At 44.2% G+C, this 16,986-nt stretch overlaps 4 protein-coding genes across 4 annotated transcripts; 1 reads left to right on the top strand and 3 right to left on the bottom strand.

Moving 5' to 3' along the window:
- Positions 1-4,865: 4,865 nt before the first annotated feature.
- mst (misato mitochondrial distribution and morphology regulator) lies at positions 4,866-6,939 on the bottom strand. Its single transcript, XM_018014585.2, has 3 exons — positions 6,701-6,939; positions 5,929-6,646; positions 4,866-5,865 (listed from the first exon to the last, which is right to left on the bottom strand). The coding sequence occupies exons 1-3, from the start codon at positions 6,779-6,781 to the stop codon at positions 4,952-4,954; spliced, it is 1,713 nt and encodes a 570-aa protein (XP_017870074.1). The 5' UTR covers positions 6,782-6,939; the 3' UTR covers positions 4,866-4,951.
- A 27-nt stretch (positions 6,940-6,966) lies between these two features.
- Mpv17 (Mitochondrial inner membrane protein MPV17) lies at positions 6,967-7,809 on the bottom strand. Its single transcript, XM_018014608.2, has 2 exons — positions 7,657-7,809; positions 6,967-7,600 (listed from the first exon to the last, which is right to left on the bottom strand). The coding sequence occupies exon 2, from the start codon at positions 7,588-7,590 to the stop codon at positions 7,087-7,089; it is 504 nt and encodes a 167-aa protein (XP_017870097.1). The 5' UTR covers positions 7,591-7,600; positions 7,657-7,809; the 3' UTR covers positions 6,967-7,086.
- Positions 7,810-7,885: 76 nt separating this feature from the next.
- Positions 7,886-9,359, bottom strand: LOC108618533 (uncharacterized). Its single transcript, XM_018014592.2, has 2 exons — positions 9,200-9,359; positions 7,886-9,141 (listed from the first exon to the last, which is right to left on the bottom strand). The coding sequence occupies exons 1-2, from the start codon at positions 9,233-9,235 to the stop codon at positions 7,951-7,953; spliced, it is 1,227 nt and encodes a 408-aa protein (XP_017870081.1). The 5' UTR covers positions 9,236-9,359; the 3' UTR covers positions 7,886-7,950.
- Positions 9,360-9,608: 249 nt separating this feature from the next.
- Positions 9,609-16,768, top strand: Nup205 (nuclear pore complex protein Nup205). Its single transcript, XM_018014550.2, has 12 exons — positions 9,609-9,939; positions 10,010-10,158; positions 10,240-10,563; positions 10,627-10,728; positions 10,784-11,346; positions 11,429-11,935; positions 11,999-13,499; positions 13,565-14,859; positions 14,933-15,982; positions 16,043-16,200; positions 16,261-16,440; positions 16,507-16,768. The coding sequence occupies exons 1-12, from the start codon at positions 9,930-9,932 to the stop codon at positions 16,704-16,706; spliced, it is 6,039 nt and encodes a 2,012-aa protein (XP_017870039.1). The 5' UTR covers positions 9,609-9,929; the 3' UTR covers positions 16,707-16,768.
- Positions 16,769-16,986: the final 218 nt, after the last annotated feature.

Here is a 16,986-nt window from a genome sequence, read left to right as displayed (position 1 = left end):
GATGCGATTCGGCTCTCCCTTGGCACTTAATCATGCAGCGATGCGTGGCAAAAAGCATTTGCTAAAGCAGCCGGAGCCAAAACAAAACTTCACTTCAAGTTAACTTCATTTGGCCAACGGCGTAATTTTAACTGCTGCTAACGCCGCAGCGGAGTTGCTTAAGATGAGCATTACACGAGGACGTCGCACCCTCAGCTTGAGCTCATCTGGCTGCTGGCTGCTGGCTGTTGGCTTGTCGTCCTTGCTCGACATTTCAATGCCTTTTTAATCTAGAACAAAAGCAAACTTAATTTGCCACAACATCTCCGATGGGCGCACGGCGAAGCCAAAGCACTTCCTCGGCAGCTCCCACCCGGCTGAGTGGAGCTCCAGCGAGCATTACGTCACTTGGCACATAATTTAATTACAACAACAGCCCCTTCGCACACCCACTGCCTTGGCTTAGCTACTTTGATCTACCCTATACACTCACCTCACTCTCTCCCTCTGCCGCGCTCTCTCTCTCTCTCTCCCACTCTCCCTCTGGCTGAGGCTTTGTGCAACAATTGGCGGCACTCGCTTCGAGTGTTGAATGAGCAACAACTTTCCCGAGTGCAACGCGTCCTGAATTGTAATTAGTGCCTCCTGCTCGCTGTCTCCTGCTGCCCGCCGTTGCCTGCTGCGTATGATAGTCTAGTCCATAAAACCGAGCTGCTCCCAGCTGCTGCCACCCCGGTCGAGGCATTTGCCTCACTTGATTTGTGGAGTGCGCATTTGTAATTGTTATTACGTGTAAAGTGGAACAAGTTCGAGAGTTTAGCTCCAGTTCCGGCTACATTTTCAGCTGTTTTTCCACTTTTCCTCACAATTCCTACTTCAACTACGGCCGTAGCTGCAATTTCTATTTTAACTTTAGCTCTCTAACAGACTCTGACTTCAACTGCATCTCCACTATTAGCTCCAGCTCCAGATCCGGTTCCTACACCATTTAAATTTCTTATTCCACCTGCAACTTCCACTTTCAACCACATATCTCTCTCTCTCTCTCTCTCTTACTATCTCTTTCATTCTCTTTCTCTCTCTCTCTCTCCCTCTCTCTCCCTCTGTTTTTCTCAATCAGTCTCTCAATTCCGACTACTTATATAACTTATATATCAGCTCTAGCTTCCTATACTTTCAGGTCCCAGGTCCCGCTCCAATTTCGTGGGCAATTCCTACACCAACTTCACTTTCGACTCCAGCTCTAAGCATCAAGACCACCCAGGCTCATCGGAAGCTTTTTCCAGTCCAGCATCTCTCGAAACTACAGCTACATTCACTTCATTGTTCTATCCTTAGCTCTTAATTTATTTTTCCCTCCAGCTCAGACTAACTATACCTCCAACTCCGAAAATAAATCCTCCTTCTTACTTAATAAATACTACATATGTATTTTAAATATACTGCTTTTTCATGAAATTATTGAGGCTGACACGGTTGCACCCGCCGTGTAAACTTCCTAGGCGCAATATTGTTTCGGGGTGAGATGGAGTTGCTACTACAAGAACCCCTAGGAAGACCACTGGGACTACCTCCAGGATGACCACCAGGACAACCGCCAGGACGATTGATAATTATCGAGTGGTTTAGAAAAAACTTATAAGATAATAGTAATTGAAATTGAATATGAATGAGCAATAATTTTGCACATCAGTTTTATTTTAGACATACATACCCACTTTCAAAAATTACAGGGTATGCTGCAGCTCGAGTGTTTTGCAGCAGCTTCAATTGCACTGAAAAGACAACAACTGCGGCATATCAATGCGAAATCTTGACTTTAAAATTAAATGAAAAACAACTGAAAACATTTGCAGTCGGGCATAACTGACGGCGTAATACCTGTCCAAAAGAAACAAATTGCAATAGGAGCTTTAGATGATGTCAACAGTAAATAATAAGCTTTTAGCTATAAAACTAGAGTAGGGAGAGAGAGAGAGAGAGAGAGAGAGAGGAAGTGAGAGAAAGAAAGAGAGAGGGAGAGAGACAGAGAGAACGACACAGAGACACACAATGAGATTGCGATTATTCTACCACTTTGTGCAACGCCCCCAAATGGATGCTATGTAAACTCTTTCATATTCTAGCAGATAAAGCAACTAGCCCCCCAATTCAACAAGGCAATATACCCCTTTTCACTCCAAGCGCAAGTATGAAAAGTAAAAACTAAAAAATAAAAAAGGCAAAAAAAAAAAACAGAAATTCAACTGAAAATGCGGCGCACAATTCCCATTAAAGGCGTTGGCATAATTTTTAAATATCAAGGCTATTGGCCGAGCCCTTTTTTAGCCCAGCAGCTGCTGCCAAAGGTCGAGCGAAAGGGGGAGACAGAAATACTAGAAGTGAGAGAGAGAGAGAAAGAGAGAGGGAGAGGGAGAGGGCGGCTATATGAACTGTGTGCCAATCAAATAGAAATTTAATTTGCACAACAATGTGGCCAAAAAGGAGAGGGGAGAGTGGGGGTGAGGGTGTTACGACACTAAGCCCAGCTAAGGCCATCCATGGCCTCAGCTTGAACCCATTTGAACCCCTTGAAACAAGAGAATTATTAACCCCATTGAGCATCGACTTACACCTCGTCCGACTCCAGCTCCAGCTCCAGCTCCGGCTCCGACTTCGACTCTGATGCCCACTTCATCTCCGCAAGTCCATAAAATTGTGATTTACTTGCGCTTGAGATTTCAATTATGTTCGCTTTATTGCCAATAAATTTTCATATAAATTAGGCAAACGTAAAGTTCGAAAAACCCAAACAAAATATTTCGAAAAAAAACCCTTTTTATGAAAAAATTAAATTTAAAAAAAATAATAAAAAAAAAAAGACTGAGCAATACTGACTGCATAATACTCGCTCACAGCAAGGGGACCACAAAATATTAATGCAATTGTGTTATCTTTACGATTTATAGAATATATGTATGTACATACATATAAATAATTATATATACATATATATATATATATATATATATATATATATATATATATATATATATTGATTATAAACAACAATATTTGAGTACTTATATATATAGAATATAGAATTCTACATCCAACGCAGCTACTGCTATAAACGGTTCCTAGCTCAGACTAGCTAATATACTCTTCTCAAAGGCCTAAACCGTGGGCTCACGTAGTCAAAGCCCCAAAATCCTTGAGCATTTACAAAAGGCGCTTTGCGGCACGTCCTTGGCGTGAAATCAATTGGCACTACCTCGGGTCGGAGTTGTTGACAGGCTTCATTTATTTTATAATGTATGTTCACAAACTTTCGAATATTGAATTTCTGCTGGTTGATATAATATAATTGATACTCAATTTGTTCTCCTTCATTTCAGATTATAAACCATATAAAATAGATGATGAGCATATTTTGGATCATTATCTATTTTATACGAAAAACTGGAGTAAAGAATCACTTTCATAATTAATGACAAAAAGAACAGACTGAAAAGTCCATTGATTTTTTCTTGCACCTGTAGCTAAATAGTCCCATGAAGGGACGTTGGTCATAGGGTAGATGGATAAGACATCTCATAACTACGGTATATATATTATATATTAAAAGAAAAAGATATAATATATAATACCATGCTAACAATAAAATTTAATTAAAATAAATATATTAAATAAATAAACTGAAAACTCAAGTCGGCCTGCCCGATTAGAATATACCTATTCTCACTTATGTATAAAAAATATATAAATAATAAAAAAAATAAATAAATAACCTTAAAAGCTCTTTAAACAAAAAATAATAATAATAATAAATAAATAAATAAAAAGAGAAAACGCTTAAAACACCTCGGGGATTCGAACCCGCGATAGTCTGCGTGACGTGCATCGACTCAGACAGCGGCGCTACTACTGCACTGCTTGCAGAAAGAAGTAGCGAAAACGAAGCAATGTCAACACACCACACCCAACCAAAATGAAAGCAGTGTCTTTAAATACAAATACAATTCAAAGCCAATAACAATTGTCACTCGTTGAATATGCTAGCTTTTTCTTTTCGCGTGAAACTCACTTTCGCAGACGCCTAAAGCAGATACCGATGCTCAGCCAACCGTTTGAAATCCGCCAATACTTTGAGAGCAAAAAAAAAAAAAAAAAACATTACCAGCAAGTGCAACAACAAAAAAAAAACATTGCTCTGCTTGCTGCTGAAGCACTATATTGCATAGTTGAGAGGATTTGGCTAAAAGATTTTTTCGGCACGCCATATTAATTTTAATTTTTTAAGCTTTTGCGGATGGACTCTTAAAAAAGTTTTTTTTTTATCTCATCACAATTTGAAATATCGAATAAAAAGGACTACCCCAAAAGTGTACCAATTTGTGGAATTTGGTACATCGCACCAATGTTAATTTAGTACTTTTGTGCAGCGATCTAAACTTTAACATTTGATTAACAGAAGCGCGGTTCAAATATGTCAATAACAACAGCTGCAGATGCAGATGCTTTATAAGTGAGCAAATAAAGACATGTTAGTACACACCACAAATTAGACACATACATATAAACAAGCATAGACTTTCAATAAATAAATATAAATATATTTATGTAATTAGTATATTACAAGTATATACATTTTAGAACAAGAATTTTGCATGCGACGCAATTGATACCGTTTCAAAGTTTATGCGTAGTTTAACAGAGCAAAGATCGATAAACGCCGATAATTAAGAACACTTTATGTCAGAATTCAAATTAACGAAAATGCGCCCAAAAATAATTAACTAGCGCATAAAAAAGTATGTAAAACTGAACAGAAAAAAAAAAAAAAAAAAAAAAAATACTATATGCAATACCAATTCATATGTGAAAAATCAAAGTCAATATAAAAATAAAATAATGAATCTGTCTGTGTTTATTATGATTGTGAATTGTTAACTATGTGTTTGTGTGTGTGTGTGTGTGTGTTATCACAGATTTAAAGATAATGATCATCTTTGTAGTTGTCTCTAAACTCGAGCAGCTTATCCAGTGCCGTGTCGTACTCTTCCTGCTCGAAGCCCGACTGCGCGTAGCTCTGCAGCTTGGCCAACTGCACACGATGCGTTTGCCCATGCAATGTATCCAGATGCGCGCCCAGTTTGCTGGAGTTCTGTACAGCAGCTAGTGCTGGAGCGCTGCCCACACGATTGTCCTTCTCCCGCTCCGCCTGGCCCAGCAGCTTAAAGCCATCAGCTGCGATGTGTGCATCAAAGATTTCATAGGGAAATGGTAGCTTGGTGTTCAGTGGCAGCGGCAGGGAGGCGGCATGCGTAACACTGCCATGATAGGCACACTGATAGTACAACAGAAGCATCTGGGAGACACTCTCGCATTTGTAGGCCGCCATACGCAGTTGCGGACCGGCCTGGTCCACGGGTCGCTTGAGCCGTGAATGGGGTATTCCGCGTGCCACAATCGATTGTACAACATGCGAATCGCCCGGCTCACAGCCAGGCGTTAGCTGTGTCAGCAACGAGCCATTATTGCTGCCATCCAGGAAGTCAATCAGATCCTGCTCCTGCTCCATGCTCAATGGCAGCGATAGGCCTGCTGCAGTCATATTGCGATTAGATGGCGTAACGCGCTCACAAAAGCGCAACAGCGATTCCGGCGTATTGCGCAGGCGATAGCCCATCGTAACCGTATCCAAGTAGGCAGCCAAAATAGCAGAGCTCTGGTACAGATTATCCGACTGCCAGTGTAGGCCAGGCATACGTCTCGATTGCAAAGTCGTATTACGCCAAATGGTCTCCAGCGTGGAAAGCGGCGTAAACATGGTTGCCTGCTCGCTGAGATGATAATAGCTGAGCACGCTATTCACCACACGGATGCTGTGTGCCGTGCGCGCATCTGCAATGGGCAAACAAACCATTAAAACGAAAAACTCTGGAGTGCTCTGAGCAAGCAACGCACCTGCTTGGGCATAGGAAATGTTACGTGGATAATGTAACGGCAGCACATAGCTGGCCCGACCATATTCATCATTCAAGTGCTCCAGACACTTGGTGGCCAAGCCACTGAAGCCATCGTCAATGTCGAAGAGCATCTGAAAGCCCTGCAATGCATCACATTCCTCTGCATACATGCGAATGCGATCGCAAAAGTCGTCGTTGAAGGCCACCGATTGCCACAGCTCGACGCCAGCCACCTGGGTGCCCAGCACTTGGACATCCGTCTGACGCTGCATGCCTCGGAGCACATTCAATGAGCGCGGGTGATAGCGTGCATATAGATAGTCCGCCCAGCTGCTGCACGTGTCAGCCAATTTGTAATCCTTTCTTTCGGTGTACACGGTACCCTTTACCAAATCCAATTGGTATTCGGATGGCTCGACTGGTGGCTGCTTGCGTACATCCAGACCGCCGGGCGTCAATATCTGACTCTGTTCAACTAAATCTTTAGTTTTCTGTAGCTCATCTGCGTTCTGTTCGTCCATCAATGGCAAAAAGTTACCATACAATTCGCCAACAACTGGCAAATGCCGCAATGTGCCCAGTAAATCAACCGATAACAATCTTGGCGTATATGTCGTCTGTTTCTGATCATTGAGACCCTCTCTATAGAGGATGTCATTCTGAGGCAGCTGCTCCTCCGCTATATTGCCCTCGCGATCATAAACAAAGTTTGCCTCCTACAAGATATGCATAAGTTGACCAGCTGTTTGGTATTTGTGTTTGTCGCTCACCTGCTGATTCCAGAAATGTGCACCCACGTAATTGGCATATGTACCAAACTGGAAGGTCAGTATCTCACGGGTCTGCTGCATTTTTAAGTTTTATTTTCTAGAGAATAATATGACAAATAACAATTGAACGCGCGCAGAAAGCTGCTCTACAGAACTGTGATGTTATCGATAAGTGACAATTCTATCGTTGCAATCGCATTCACACGTGAATGTCGCCCACACAGCTGATATTTTCTCCAAATTAGAGAAAGAAAAACAAACGTGCATATACTACTATTGTATACTCGCTATTGAATTTATGTTTATTTTCACATCTGGTTAATTAATTATTTCACTCTGGTTTACTATTCGTACCTGTTAAAAGAAAATAAACAAACTGATATTTATCAAGAATTGAGAGCGCCAGATAAATAGCAATTCCAAATCAGCGCCACTATCTGGACATAAATCACTTGGTACTGAGATGGCACAACAATGAAATTAATTGTTTGCGCCAATGGCCATAACAAAAAACTATTCTTCAATATCGTGAAATAGTTCTGGCGAACGTGACGCACAATATTCTCATGTTTCTCGCCATTCACAAACGGAATCAAATATGTAAGCAGCAATGTGAATGGGGGCGCAAATAGGCACTGATCTAACAGCATCTTCTTAAAACCCCGCTTTATCGCCGTCTGCTCTTTGGATACCAACCTATCCATGGTGCTATACCATTTGCGTAAAGAGGGTCCAACAACAATGAGACCCACAGCACTGAAACGTGCCGTCCGTGAGATGTTCCAAGCACTGAACTCTTTCTTTTCGATAAAGAACTGTGCGATCATATCACCGGCACCCATGAGAAGGGCCACATTGACGCCCTCGCGTAAATAACTAAATCTGCCCATAATTTTGAATCTATAAATAGAAGCAGTTAGCGAAAAATATGGTAAAAGATCGCATTCCATACATACAAACTGTCAAGGAATTATGTTGCCAATAAGTAACTTAATTTGGTATTTTTCTATTGTGTTTTGATGCTAAGCATGTTACCAGAATTAATAACGATTTGTTTGGTTAGTTTTTAGTTCTCATTAAAGGCCGATATTAATCGCGACAAGCACACGATCCACAATCGATAAGAATCGTCTGCTTCTTTCTATAAAACTATTCACAACGAAGAACAAATATAAAATGCGCATCTTTTAAAATTAAGAATATTTATATTTATATACATAAAGCATATTTACGAGTGTCTACAATTTAAATTAATACACTTCCACACTTTTCTGAATTTCAAAGCTGTCCAAACTCTTCTTTTTACTGGGCCTCTCCGGAGTGCTATCATCCGAGTTGAGTTCCACTTTCTTCTTTTTAGTGGGCTTCTCCGCATTGTTGTCTTCTAAGTTGTTTTCTAATTTCTTCTTTTTATTGGACTTCACCGCATTGTTGTCTTCTGAGTTGCTTTCCAATTTTTTCTTTTTATTGGACTTCACCGCATTGTTGTCCTCCGAGTTATTTTCCAACTTACTAAGTTTCTCTGCATTACTGTCTTGCGAGTTATCTTCCAAGTTCTTGTTTTCATTGGGTTTTTCCGTATCGTTGTCCTCAAAGTTATGTTCCACTTTGCTTTTGTTGGATTTCTTCTTTTTAACAGGCTGCTTCTCCTCGTTCTCTTGCTTAACCGTGGTGTCTCCATCGCTCGAGTCCAACAAATCCACATAGTCGGGATGATCGCTCTTCTCCAGGAATTTAGGAGCTACGCCTGTTATAACCGACTGACGCACATCGTGCTCCTTCTGTTTCAGCGTCTGGGTACTCGCCAAAAGCTTTTGGCGTATTCTATAGAAATTACCAGTGGAGCGCAATTTCTTTGTCGCTTCGGCACACATTTTCTCCGCATTGCGTAGCTTTTTTGCCGTCTTTTTGTCGACATCAACGCGCGTCTTGTAGTCACGCCCAAAGAACGGATGACGAACCGGCAGTCTGAACTTTTGCGGTCCAACCGTCTTTGGAAATGCATTCGTCTCTCCATTGTCAAGCGCATCTGGTTCTTGCATATTAAGACGTTTACTGATCACAACATGGCCGGCCATTGGCATCGAACGTACGGCATACTTGCCCTTGCTGTTCACATAGCCAATGGAATGAGTCAATGGTCGTTCATAGTGTGTGCTCCGCACCTGAATGTCACCGGCATAACGCCGACCGGGCAACTTAATCCGCTTGCCAGCCAATGAATTTATATTGATGCCTTTTGGGCACTGGACGATCCACGCATCGTGTGTGGCTAGATTAAAGTTTTGTATTTCTTCATGGCATTCATTGGAGAGCTTATTTGGATCAAGTGCCTCATAATCATTCTCCTCCAGAAATTCACTTTTACATTGCCTGTAAAATTGTCGCACTACTTTCTTTTCATCCTTCACCACGCCATTTTCCAAAGTCAACTGCTTTATCTGTTTGAGTATTAAACGTGGATAAGTATAACTACATTAGTTTATATTATTTACATACTCTTTTCTTATCATCGCGTTCTTTTGGGCTATCCATCTTTCATAAACAACTTATTCGAGTGCAAAGCAGTACTGCACGTGGGCCATCTGCATTAGTGTTGAGCAACGCTCATTTAAATACAGCGATATTTACCGATGAGCAGAACATATGTGGGATATTCCTTACCCGCGATAATCAAAACTAGTAATACATGCATGGAGAACCAGCGTGTATCGCTTTTCGAAATTACCGACAAAAAACGAATACCAATATCTACTACTAATAGATGCGCTTGATTCGTCCATCAGCTTATCTTGCTCAATGGAAAACAATTGCAAAATATATTTGCTGAACTGCATGATTTGTTGTTTACACTGTGCGCTAGTGATGGCATGAGCAGCTGAGCTAAGCATTTTGACATTTATCAACATAGTTAGTTTTGCAAACAGGCATCAGCTGTTATTTGTATATTATTTATTCGTATTGATATAATTGTTAAAGTAACATATAGAATAGCAAAATGTACCAAGTTGTTGCTTTCACTCTGCCCATTTCCCATTAATAAAATCAGCTGAGCGGCGCGTTTTGCTCATCTTATATCCAGATTTTTCGCCAGCCACAATTATCGTTATCGCCAATCGAAATTGTTAGTTTCGCAAGCCGGCAACAGGAAGACATTTGCCGCGTTTTATGCTTAAACTTAAGTTTTAGTTTATTGTGGGTAGATAAGCAAGCGAAGCACTAACGCAAAATGGATAATGGTAAGTAGCTGCAAATTTCGACACGAACTGTAATATGCATATGAATATTAATTGAAATGATTGCGTTTAGGACCTGTGCTTGAGGACATGTGGACGCCGTACAAGCGTCTGTATGATATATGCCAAATGGCCATAAGGAACCCGACTGAGGTCACCGGCGATTTTGAGCTCAGTCTCAAAAAGTACAAACAGAACTTTACAAACTTCCTACGCAATCCGGTAAGTTGAATTCGTAGAACAAGGAGACCTAACCTAAAGCGTCTTCTCGCATCCTCCTCCTCAACCACACCCCCAATGCAGCCGAAGAGCGAGAAGAGCCGCACACATTTGCGCAACGCCATGCTGGAGGGCGTCATGCTAGCGGGACAGACGCGCAAAGTCGAACTCTCTCAGGAAATCATTGATGAAGCAATTATAATTTCGGATATGTTCGATCTAGATGAGATCTTCGCATTGGAATTGCTCCGCACCGCCCAGCGCCAGCAAGTGCATCATCCGGGCTTGCCGCGCGGCCTTGTTGCCGTATTGCTCTACTATGATGGTCGCAAAGCAATTACCTGCACACTGCGCGACATGTTCCAGGCAATCAGCGGCGTCTCCTGGAGCACCGAGCTGCCCAGAGAGGTAATTAGCGATACAGACATCTTATATATTCCACTTTAACATATATGTTAAATCCCTCTGCAGATGACCACCTTGATCAACAACTATTGCCAGAATCTCGTCGAAGATTCCAATATACTGGGACGTCTGCTGGAGCTGCTCATTGAAATGGACATTGAAAAGGAGGTAAAGTGCACACCTGACTTAAGAGTTCCTCAACTGTAATATATTCTCCATGTAGATCAATTTGCTGACCAAGAATCGCGCCTTCGGCTCGAAGAGACACCAGAATCAGGTGCTTGCCCTCTATCAGGATATACGCAAAGCCCTAGCCATGGCTCTCTTCAATTGGTCCGCTCAACGTGGCCTGCCCAAAAACATTGCCGTACGTCTGCTGCAACATTTGGCCAGTACAAAGTCGGCCGATCCCGATGGCAACTTGGAGGATGTGACACTAATAATGCTAATGGCCCTGATGTATGCCTATGATACGTCCGTATTGCTGATAACCGAGTGCAATAGTCCGCATACGGCAAAGCTGCCCATTTTAAGCGATCCGGACTATGCCAAGTGTTTCATTGATGCGATCTATACCCAAAGCACCTGGCAGACACAATACTTCGCTGTCCTAATCAAATATAGCTTTGGCCTAACATTGGCCAGTCTGCGCCAGGCGCCGAGCGAATATCAGAGCATTGTGGGCGCCCTGATCAATCGGGATGAGCAGCTGATTGATGAGGCCCTCGCGGCGAATGTCTTCACATACATCTATCATCATCTGCTTAACAAGGATGTGGTCTATAGGTAAGCTCTGTGGATATATACATATATATATATATATATAGATGTATGAACTTTTGCTTAAAATATTCTTCAACACTTCCAGCACCGAATTCATTTATCGTCGCCTGCATCTGCTCATCACGGACTTCATAGACTTCATGCACGCCAAGGTCTCGGAGCTGCGTGGACGCGCCGATGAGACGGCGCGCACCGTAATTAGTTTCCAAAACGAAGGCCTCGAACCGCCGCCCAATTTGGACTGCAGCTTTGAGCTGCTGATGCTGTGCGTGGCCCGGCTCTATGGGGATAAGCGTGTCACGATTATCCTATGCAACGAGTATTGGGGTCCCACCGACGCCTCCACACCGAATGCCGGCAACTACGTACAGAATACCTCACGTGCTGTCTCCCTGTTCAAGTTCATACGCCTGGCCAGCGAGCTGCTGCCCCAAACGCTCTTCAGATCGTACCTGAAGATGATAGCGGGCCTGACCCGCACCGAATTTGCGGCACGCTGCGCTTTCAATCTGCTCAAGAACTCGCAGAATCTATCGTCCACCTATGCCGTTAGCTGGGATCACTTCTTCTATGCGCTCAACAATTATTTCAAGTGAGTTCAGACCAGAGCATTTGCATCCACAGCAGATTGTAATCCATTGGACTCTCCTTACAGCAATATGCGCACAGACTATGATACCGTATCACCCGATAGTGGTTCGATTTATCGCAGTGGCATACCACGAAATATGACGCCACGCGAGGCGGAGCACATGGCCGCCGTGATGGGCGTTATGCAGGCCGTTGCCGATAAGGATGAGATCTCGCGCATAATGCTCTGCGACAATGCCAATTGGCAGACGCCGCAGGTGCTGCTCGGTCTGGTGGCGTGTGCCACGCCCGTTAATCTCAAGGGTGAAATACTGTTCACGCTCGCTGCCTTGGCGCGCTCCAAGGAGACGGCACGCAACATTTGGTTTCACCTGGAGGAGTCACAAATTATACCCACATTACCGACGGTGACCTCGACCTATCCGGTGTTCAGCTTGGCGGAGGAGATCAATCAGAACGAGAGTCGCCTGGAGGAATACAAATTGAGCCGTGGCGTACTTCAGCTGCTCTACAATCTGATGACCACCAATATGCCAAAGAGCTTGGGCTGCGGTCCACGCCAGCCCGGCTATGATCCATATTTGAAATTCGTCGTCGACTCGATACTGCTCAAGTTCTACAATCGTGCCTACAAGGATGTCACCGAGAAGTGGGCCGTGGGCGCCAGCTGCCTGAAATTGCTATATTTCCTGCTCGCCAGCTATCGGCCGAAGGCTTCCGATTTCTTTGAGGAACGCGACGAGCATCCATATCCCGGGTATCACGTAATGCTGCAGCTGCACGTCAAGTCGGATGTGCTGCGTCTGATCCTACTGATCGTTGAGGAGGCACGCGAACGCCTCGACGACTTCAATCAGTTCAATGGCAAGGATCTGCTCGAGGATTGCGCCCTCTACGCGCTGCTGATGCTCGAGTGTGCGCTGTCGAAGCAGAATGCCTTCTTCGAGGCGCACGCCACATCGAATAGTTCGATTTTGTTGCTGGGCCTCAATCGCATGCTGCTCGATCTGAATCCGCGCACTCGCAGTCCCGACTACGTCCTCAATATCATCAAGTTCGTCAGCTTCAACAGTTGGCTGCCGCGCCACACCCTGGCCGCAATCAAGATCCTCAGTGCCGTCAGCCTGCTGCCGGACGTGACTACCCAGATCCTGAACATGTATGCGCATGGCACCAATGAGAAGCTGGAGATACGCCAGCGATTTGTCGAATGCCTCGAGATGCATCGCATCCAGCAGACCTACGATGATGAGCAAGAGCAATTCAAGACCAACGATCCCTATAAATATGCAAACAATGCGAGTCTGAATGACAGCGAATTGCAGGTGGATCTGGATGCGCTCGATGTAAGGAAGCCGGCGCGCATCGAACTGCAGATTAAGGAGGCGATCATCCATCTATTCGAAGTCAATCTCAGCCAGCCAATGCCCAATTTCATATACTTTCTGCTTGGCATCGAAGTCCTACGCGACTTTCCGGGCCATGAGAATCAGCAGCAACTGGGCCTGGACGTGAATTGCTCATGCATCAATTCAATGGTGCTGCTGCTGGAGCGTCATCTAGAGGTAGATTCATTATCTTTATTATTTATATAAATACTAAACTCTACCTCTCCCTCTCCCCCTCTCAGCAACAGCGACAGAGCGACGAGTATTGCGAGCATACGGCTCACATTGTGGAACGCGTTTATCATCTATTCCATGGCCTTTGCGCCAACCGGCGCACATCGGAGCCAATTCTACGCTACTTCCGTCTGACCTGCAATGACTTTCTGCTGCGCCATCTGACTGCGATGCCCTTCCGTCATTTCAACGAGGACAATGTGCTGCACGCCATGAGCCACATCATGAATTGCGTCTCCATCGAGATGAAGCTGGCCGCCACCTACGGCCAGACGACACGCTATGCTCTGTTGTCCGACATACTGCTGGCTGTCAATTCAGAGACGCAGCGCAATGGACACAACATGCCCGTGGAGATTGGCAACAATTTGTTGACGCCGCCGGTGCCGAATCACTTCAGTGATATTCTGCCCAGTCGTGTGATGTTGCACACGTCATCGTTGGGTCTGCACGCGAACCGTTTGCTCGACTGCCTCAAGCTGGAGACACAAACGCTGGTCCAGCCCAAGCTGGAGTTTTTCGACGATCGCCTGCTGGGCAATTTGCTCACCGATTGCGAGGCGGGCAGGGGCAGCAGCGCGAATGCGGCCGGCATGATCAATATACACAAGCTGCACGACATTCTGCACGACGAACTGCGTCACGTGCAGAGCACCATTGCGAGCGGTCAGCGCAAGGCGATCATTGAGGAGATCACCGTTATCCTTCAATACGCCATCAAATTGAATGGCGTGCGCATGCAGAGATTCGCCACCTACAGCTATATGAGTGGCTGGTGCAATCTAATCCAAGTGCTATTCAGCCTGATGCCCAACACGGTGCTGCCGATAAGTCTGCGCAAGCAGCACATCATCGACATCATTGAGAAGATAATGCTGAAGGTAGAGCCGCAACAGCCGCTGATCAAGATCTCTGTGCAGGTGACCGATACGATTTTGTTGCTGTCGGCTAACCTGAGGCATTGCTACCATCAGCTGGAGGATCAACGCACCATAGACGAGCATGGCAATGTTGTCAATCTGACGGACGTCTCTGCTGCTGTCGATGCCAACGGCAATGGCAACAACAACCAGAGCGTCGGCAACAGCAATCTAACGCTATGCCACGTCCAGGGCAATCTGCTAAGCAGCAACAGCTGCAGCAACAGCAACCTGCGCTTCATACTGAAGCGCCTCATCGACTGGATCATGACCTGTGAGGTGAAGTCGCAAAAGCTGAGCATCAACCTCTATGCCACGCTGCTCAACTGTCTGCGCATTGTGAAGCGCGTGCGCAGCGAGGCGCAAGTGGAATACGATGAAACGTGAGATAAACATTGAAAATATATATGTATGTATCTATATCTAGTCACACATAAAATTCGATTACAATTTCAGGTTTTTGGACTGCAAGGAGAACCCCGATAACTTGGAGGACGATGAGCCCTATCGGAAGGAATTGGCAGCTGAGATCATAAGCAGCATGGGCGATAAACTGATCGATACGATATGCCATGATGCCATTACGGGTCATGATGTCTGCAGTATGCTGGCCTTATCCTGCCTGGATCTGATATCGGAGCTGCGCGCTTTTAGCACGCTGAGCGAAACAATTGCCAGACGCGGCTATTTGAAGCACTTGCTCAGCAGCCTGGCCAAGTCGGACGAGAGTCTGCATGATGTGTTGAAACCCGAGCCGGACAACATGCGGCCTCTGTTCGTCTACGAGTCGTGCATGGCATTCCTAACCCAAACGGCCGAAACACATTTGGGCGCCACCCTGCTGCTGAACGATGGAGCCTTGGGCGTGCTGGCCAATATGACCGTCTTTGATATGCAACCGGATCTTCAGTCGACCGAAATAGAACGCTCTTCGCCGGGCAATTTTATACCGGCGGTGGATGAACGATTCCGTTCCATATTGATGCCGGCGTTGGCCTTATGCGATAGCATCATCGATACGCTGGGCATTAGCAACAATTCCGCCTCGCTGCAAGTGCTCAATTTCCTGTTCGCTCACATTGAGATGATTGAGGGCTTGCTGCGCGCCGCATCGCCATTCATGCAATTGGGCAATCTCAAGCTTCTGGCAACGATCACAAATCTATTCGCACGCACCACAACCTACGATGTGTCGGCGATTGAGAAGTGCTTGAAAATCCATCATGATGTCGAGATGAACAATCGCCTCAACCGGCTGCAGCAGTTGATGATTGTGGTCTTTGGTCGCTTCACGATCAATGAGGAGACTATGGATCGCATGGTCGAGCCGGAGCACAAAGATGAGCCCGAGATGTCCGAGGAGCAAAAGAGTCAACATATTAAATACTTCCTAGACATCACAGCGAATCTATCCTTGTTTTGCCGACACGCTGTCACAAGTCATGTGCGTGACGGCATCACGTCCAAATACTTGATAACCACCATGATAAGTGATGTGACGCCACTGTAAGTTGATCAGCAAACTCCCTATTATATATATTACACCTTAATGATTTGCATTTTCAGCTCGGGCAAATCGGATTGCAAGAAGCTGACGGCTGTGATGCAGACCATAATGAATCAGCTGAAGGGCTCGATTGCCTATTTCCTGTCACAGAAGTCAATCGCTGACAATTTGGTGCAACAGCGCGCCTCACTGCCCAACATAACATTTGGTCCGACTGGTAAGCAAATAGATCCTATATATAGATTATGTCAAATTATATATAAATCATTTTATTTAGGCAAACAAAACTACTTGGAACTGAGTCAACGTCACTCGGAGAAGAGCAACGAACTAATGTTAGCTGTTTTCATAGCTGAGCAAAATTTATATTTACTTTGGATACATTTGGATTTCTATTTCCGCAATGCAGTCATCTATTCGCGCGAAAATCGTACATCCATCAATGAAACCTGTCTAGGTAATTTTTATCAAATTGAATTCTTGAGTTCCATTCTAATTTGAGTTTATAAATCGCATTTTGCAGATCCCAATAATATGTCCGTGCTGAATGCCTCGCACGATGAGATAGCAGAGCTGAAGCAAATGCTGATATACAATTTGAATGAAACATTTTGTACACAATTAATTACCGCCAGCGAAGAGTATTCAATGAAATGTAAAAACTTTAATACCGCTCTATTGCGACGTATTAAGTCGCTCGTTCAATTCGCACCGGTCGCCTGATTACTGTCAATATGTTTCTTGTTTTCCATATTATCTTAATAAAATCATCGTCATTATCTAAATGTTGTATGTCGTGTTATCTGCCTAATTATATATGATTTTTATATAAAAACTGTATTAATCGTTTAAGTTGCTCTTAATTGTAATCGAATTTTATAATAATGTATCAAAGAATGAATGAGTATAAAAAGAAAACTGTATGCGCCTCTTTCTTAACTATGCACATCTGCAAGCATACCCGTTATTTTCATCCAAATTAATCGATTACTGTAATGCTCTG

The sequence above is a fragment of the Drosophila arizonae genome, chromosome X (assembly GCF_054131065.1).
Source record: "Drosophila arizonae isolate 15081-1271.41 chromosome X, UAZ_ARI_1.0, whole genome shotgun sequence".
Taxonomy (NCBI): domain Eukaryota; kingdom Metazoa; phylum Arthropoda; class Insecta; order Diptera; family Drosophilidae; genus Drosophila; species Drosophila arizonae.
This window is presented reverse-complemented; position numbering and strand designations above follow the sequence as displayed.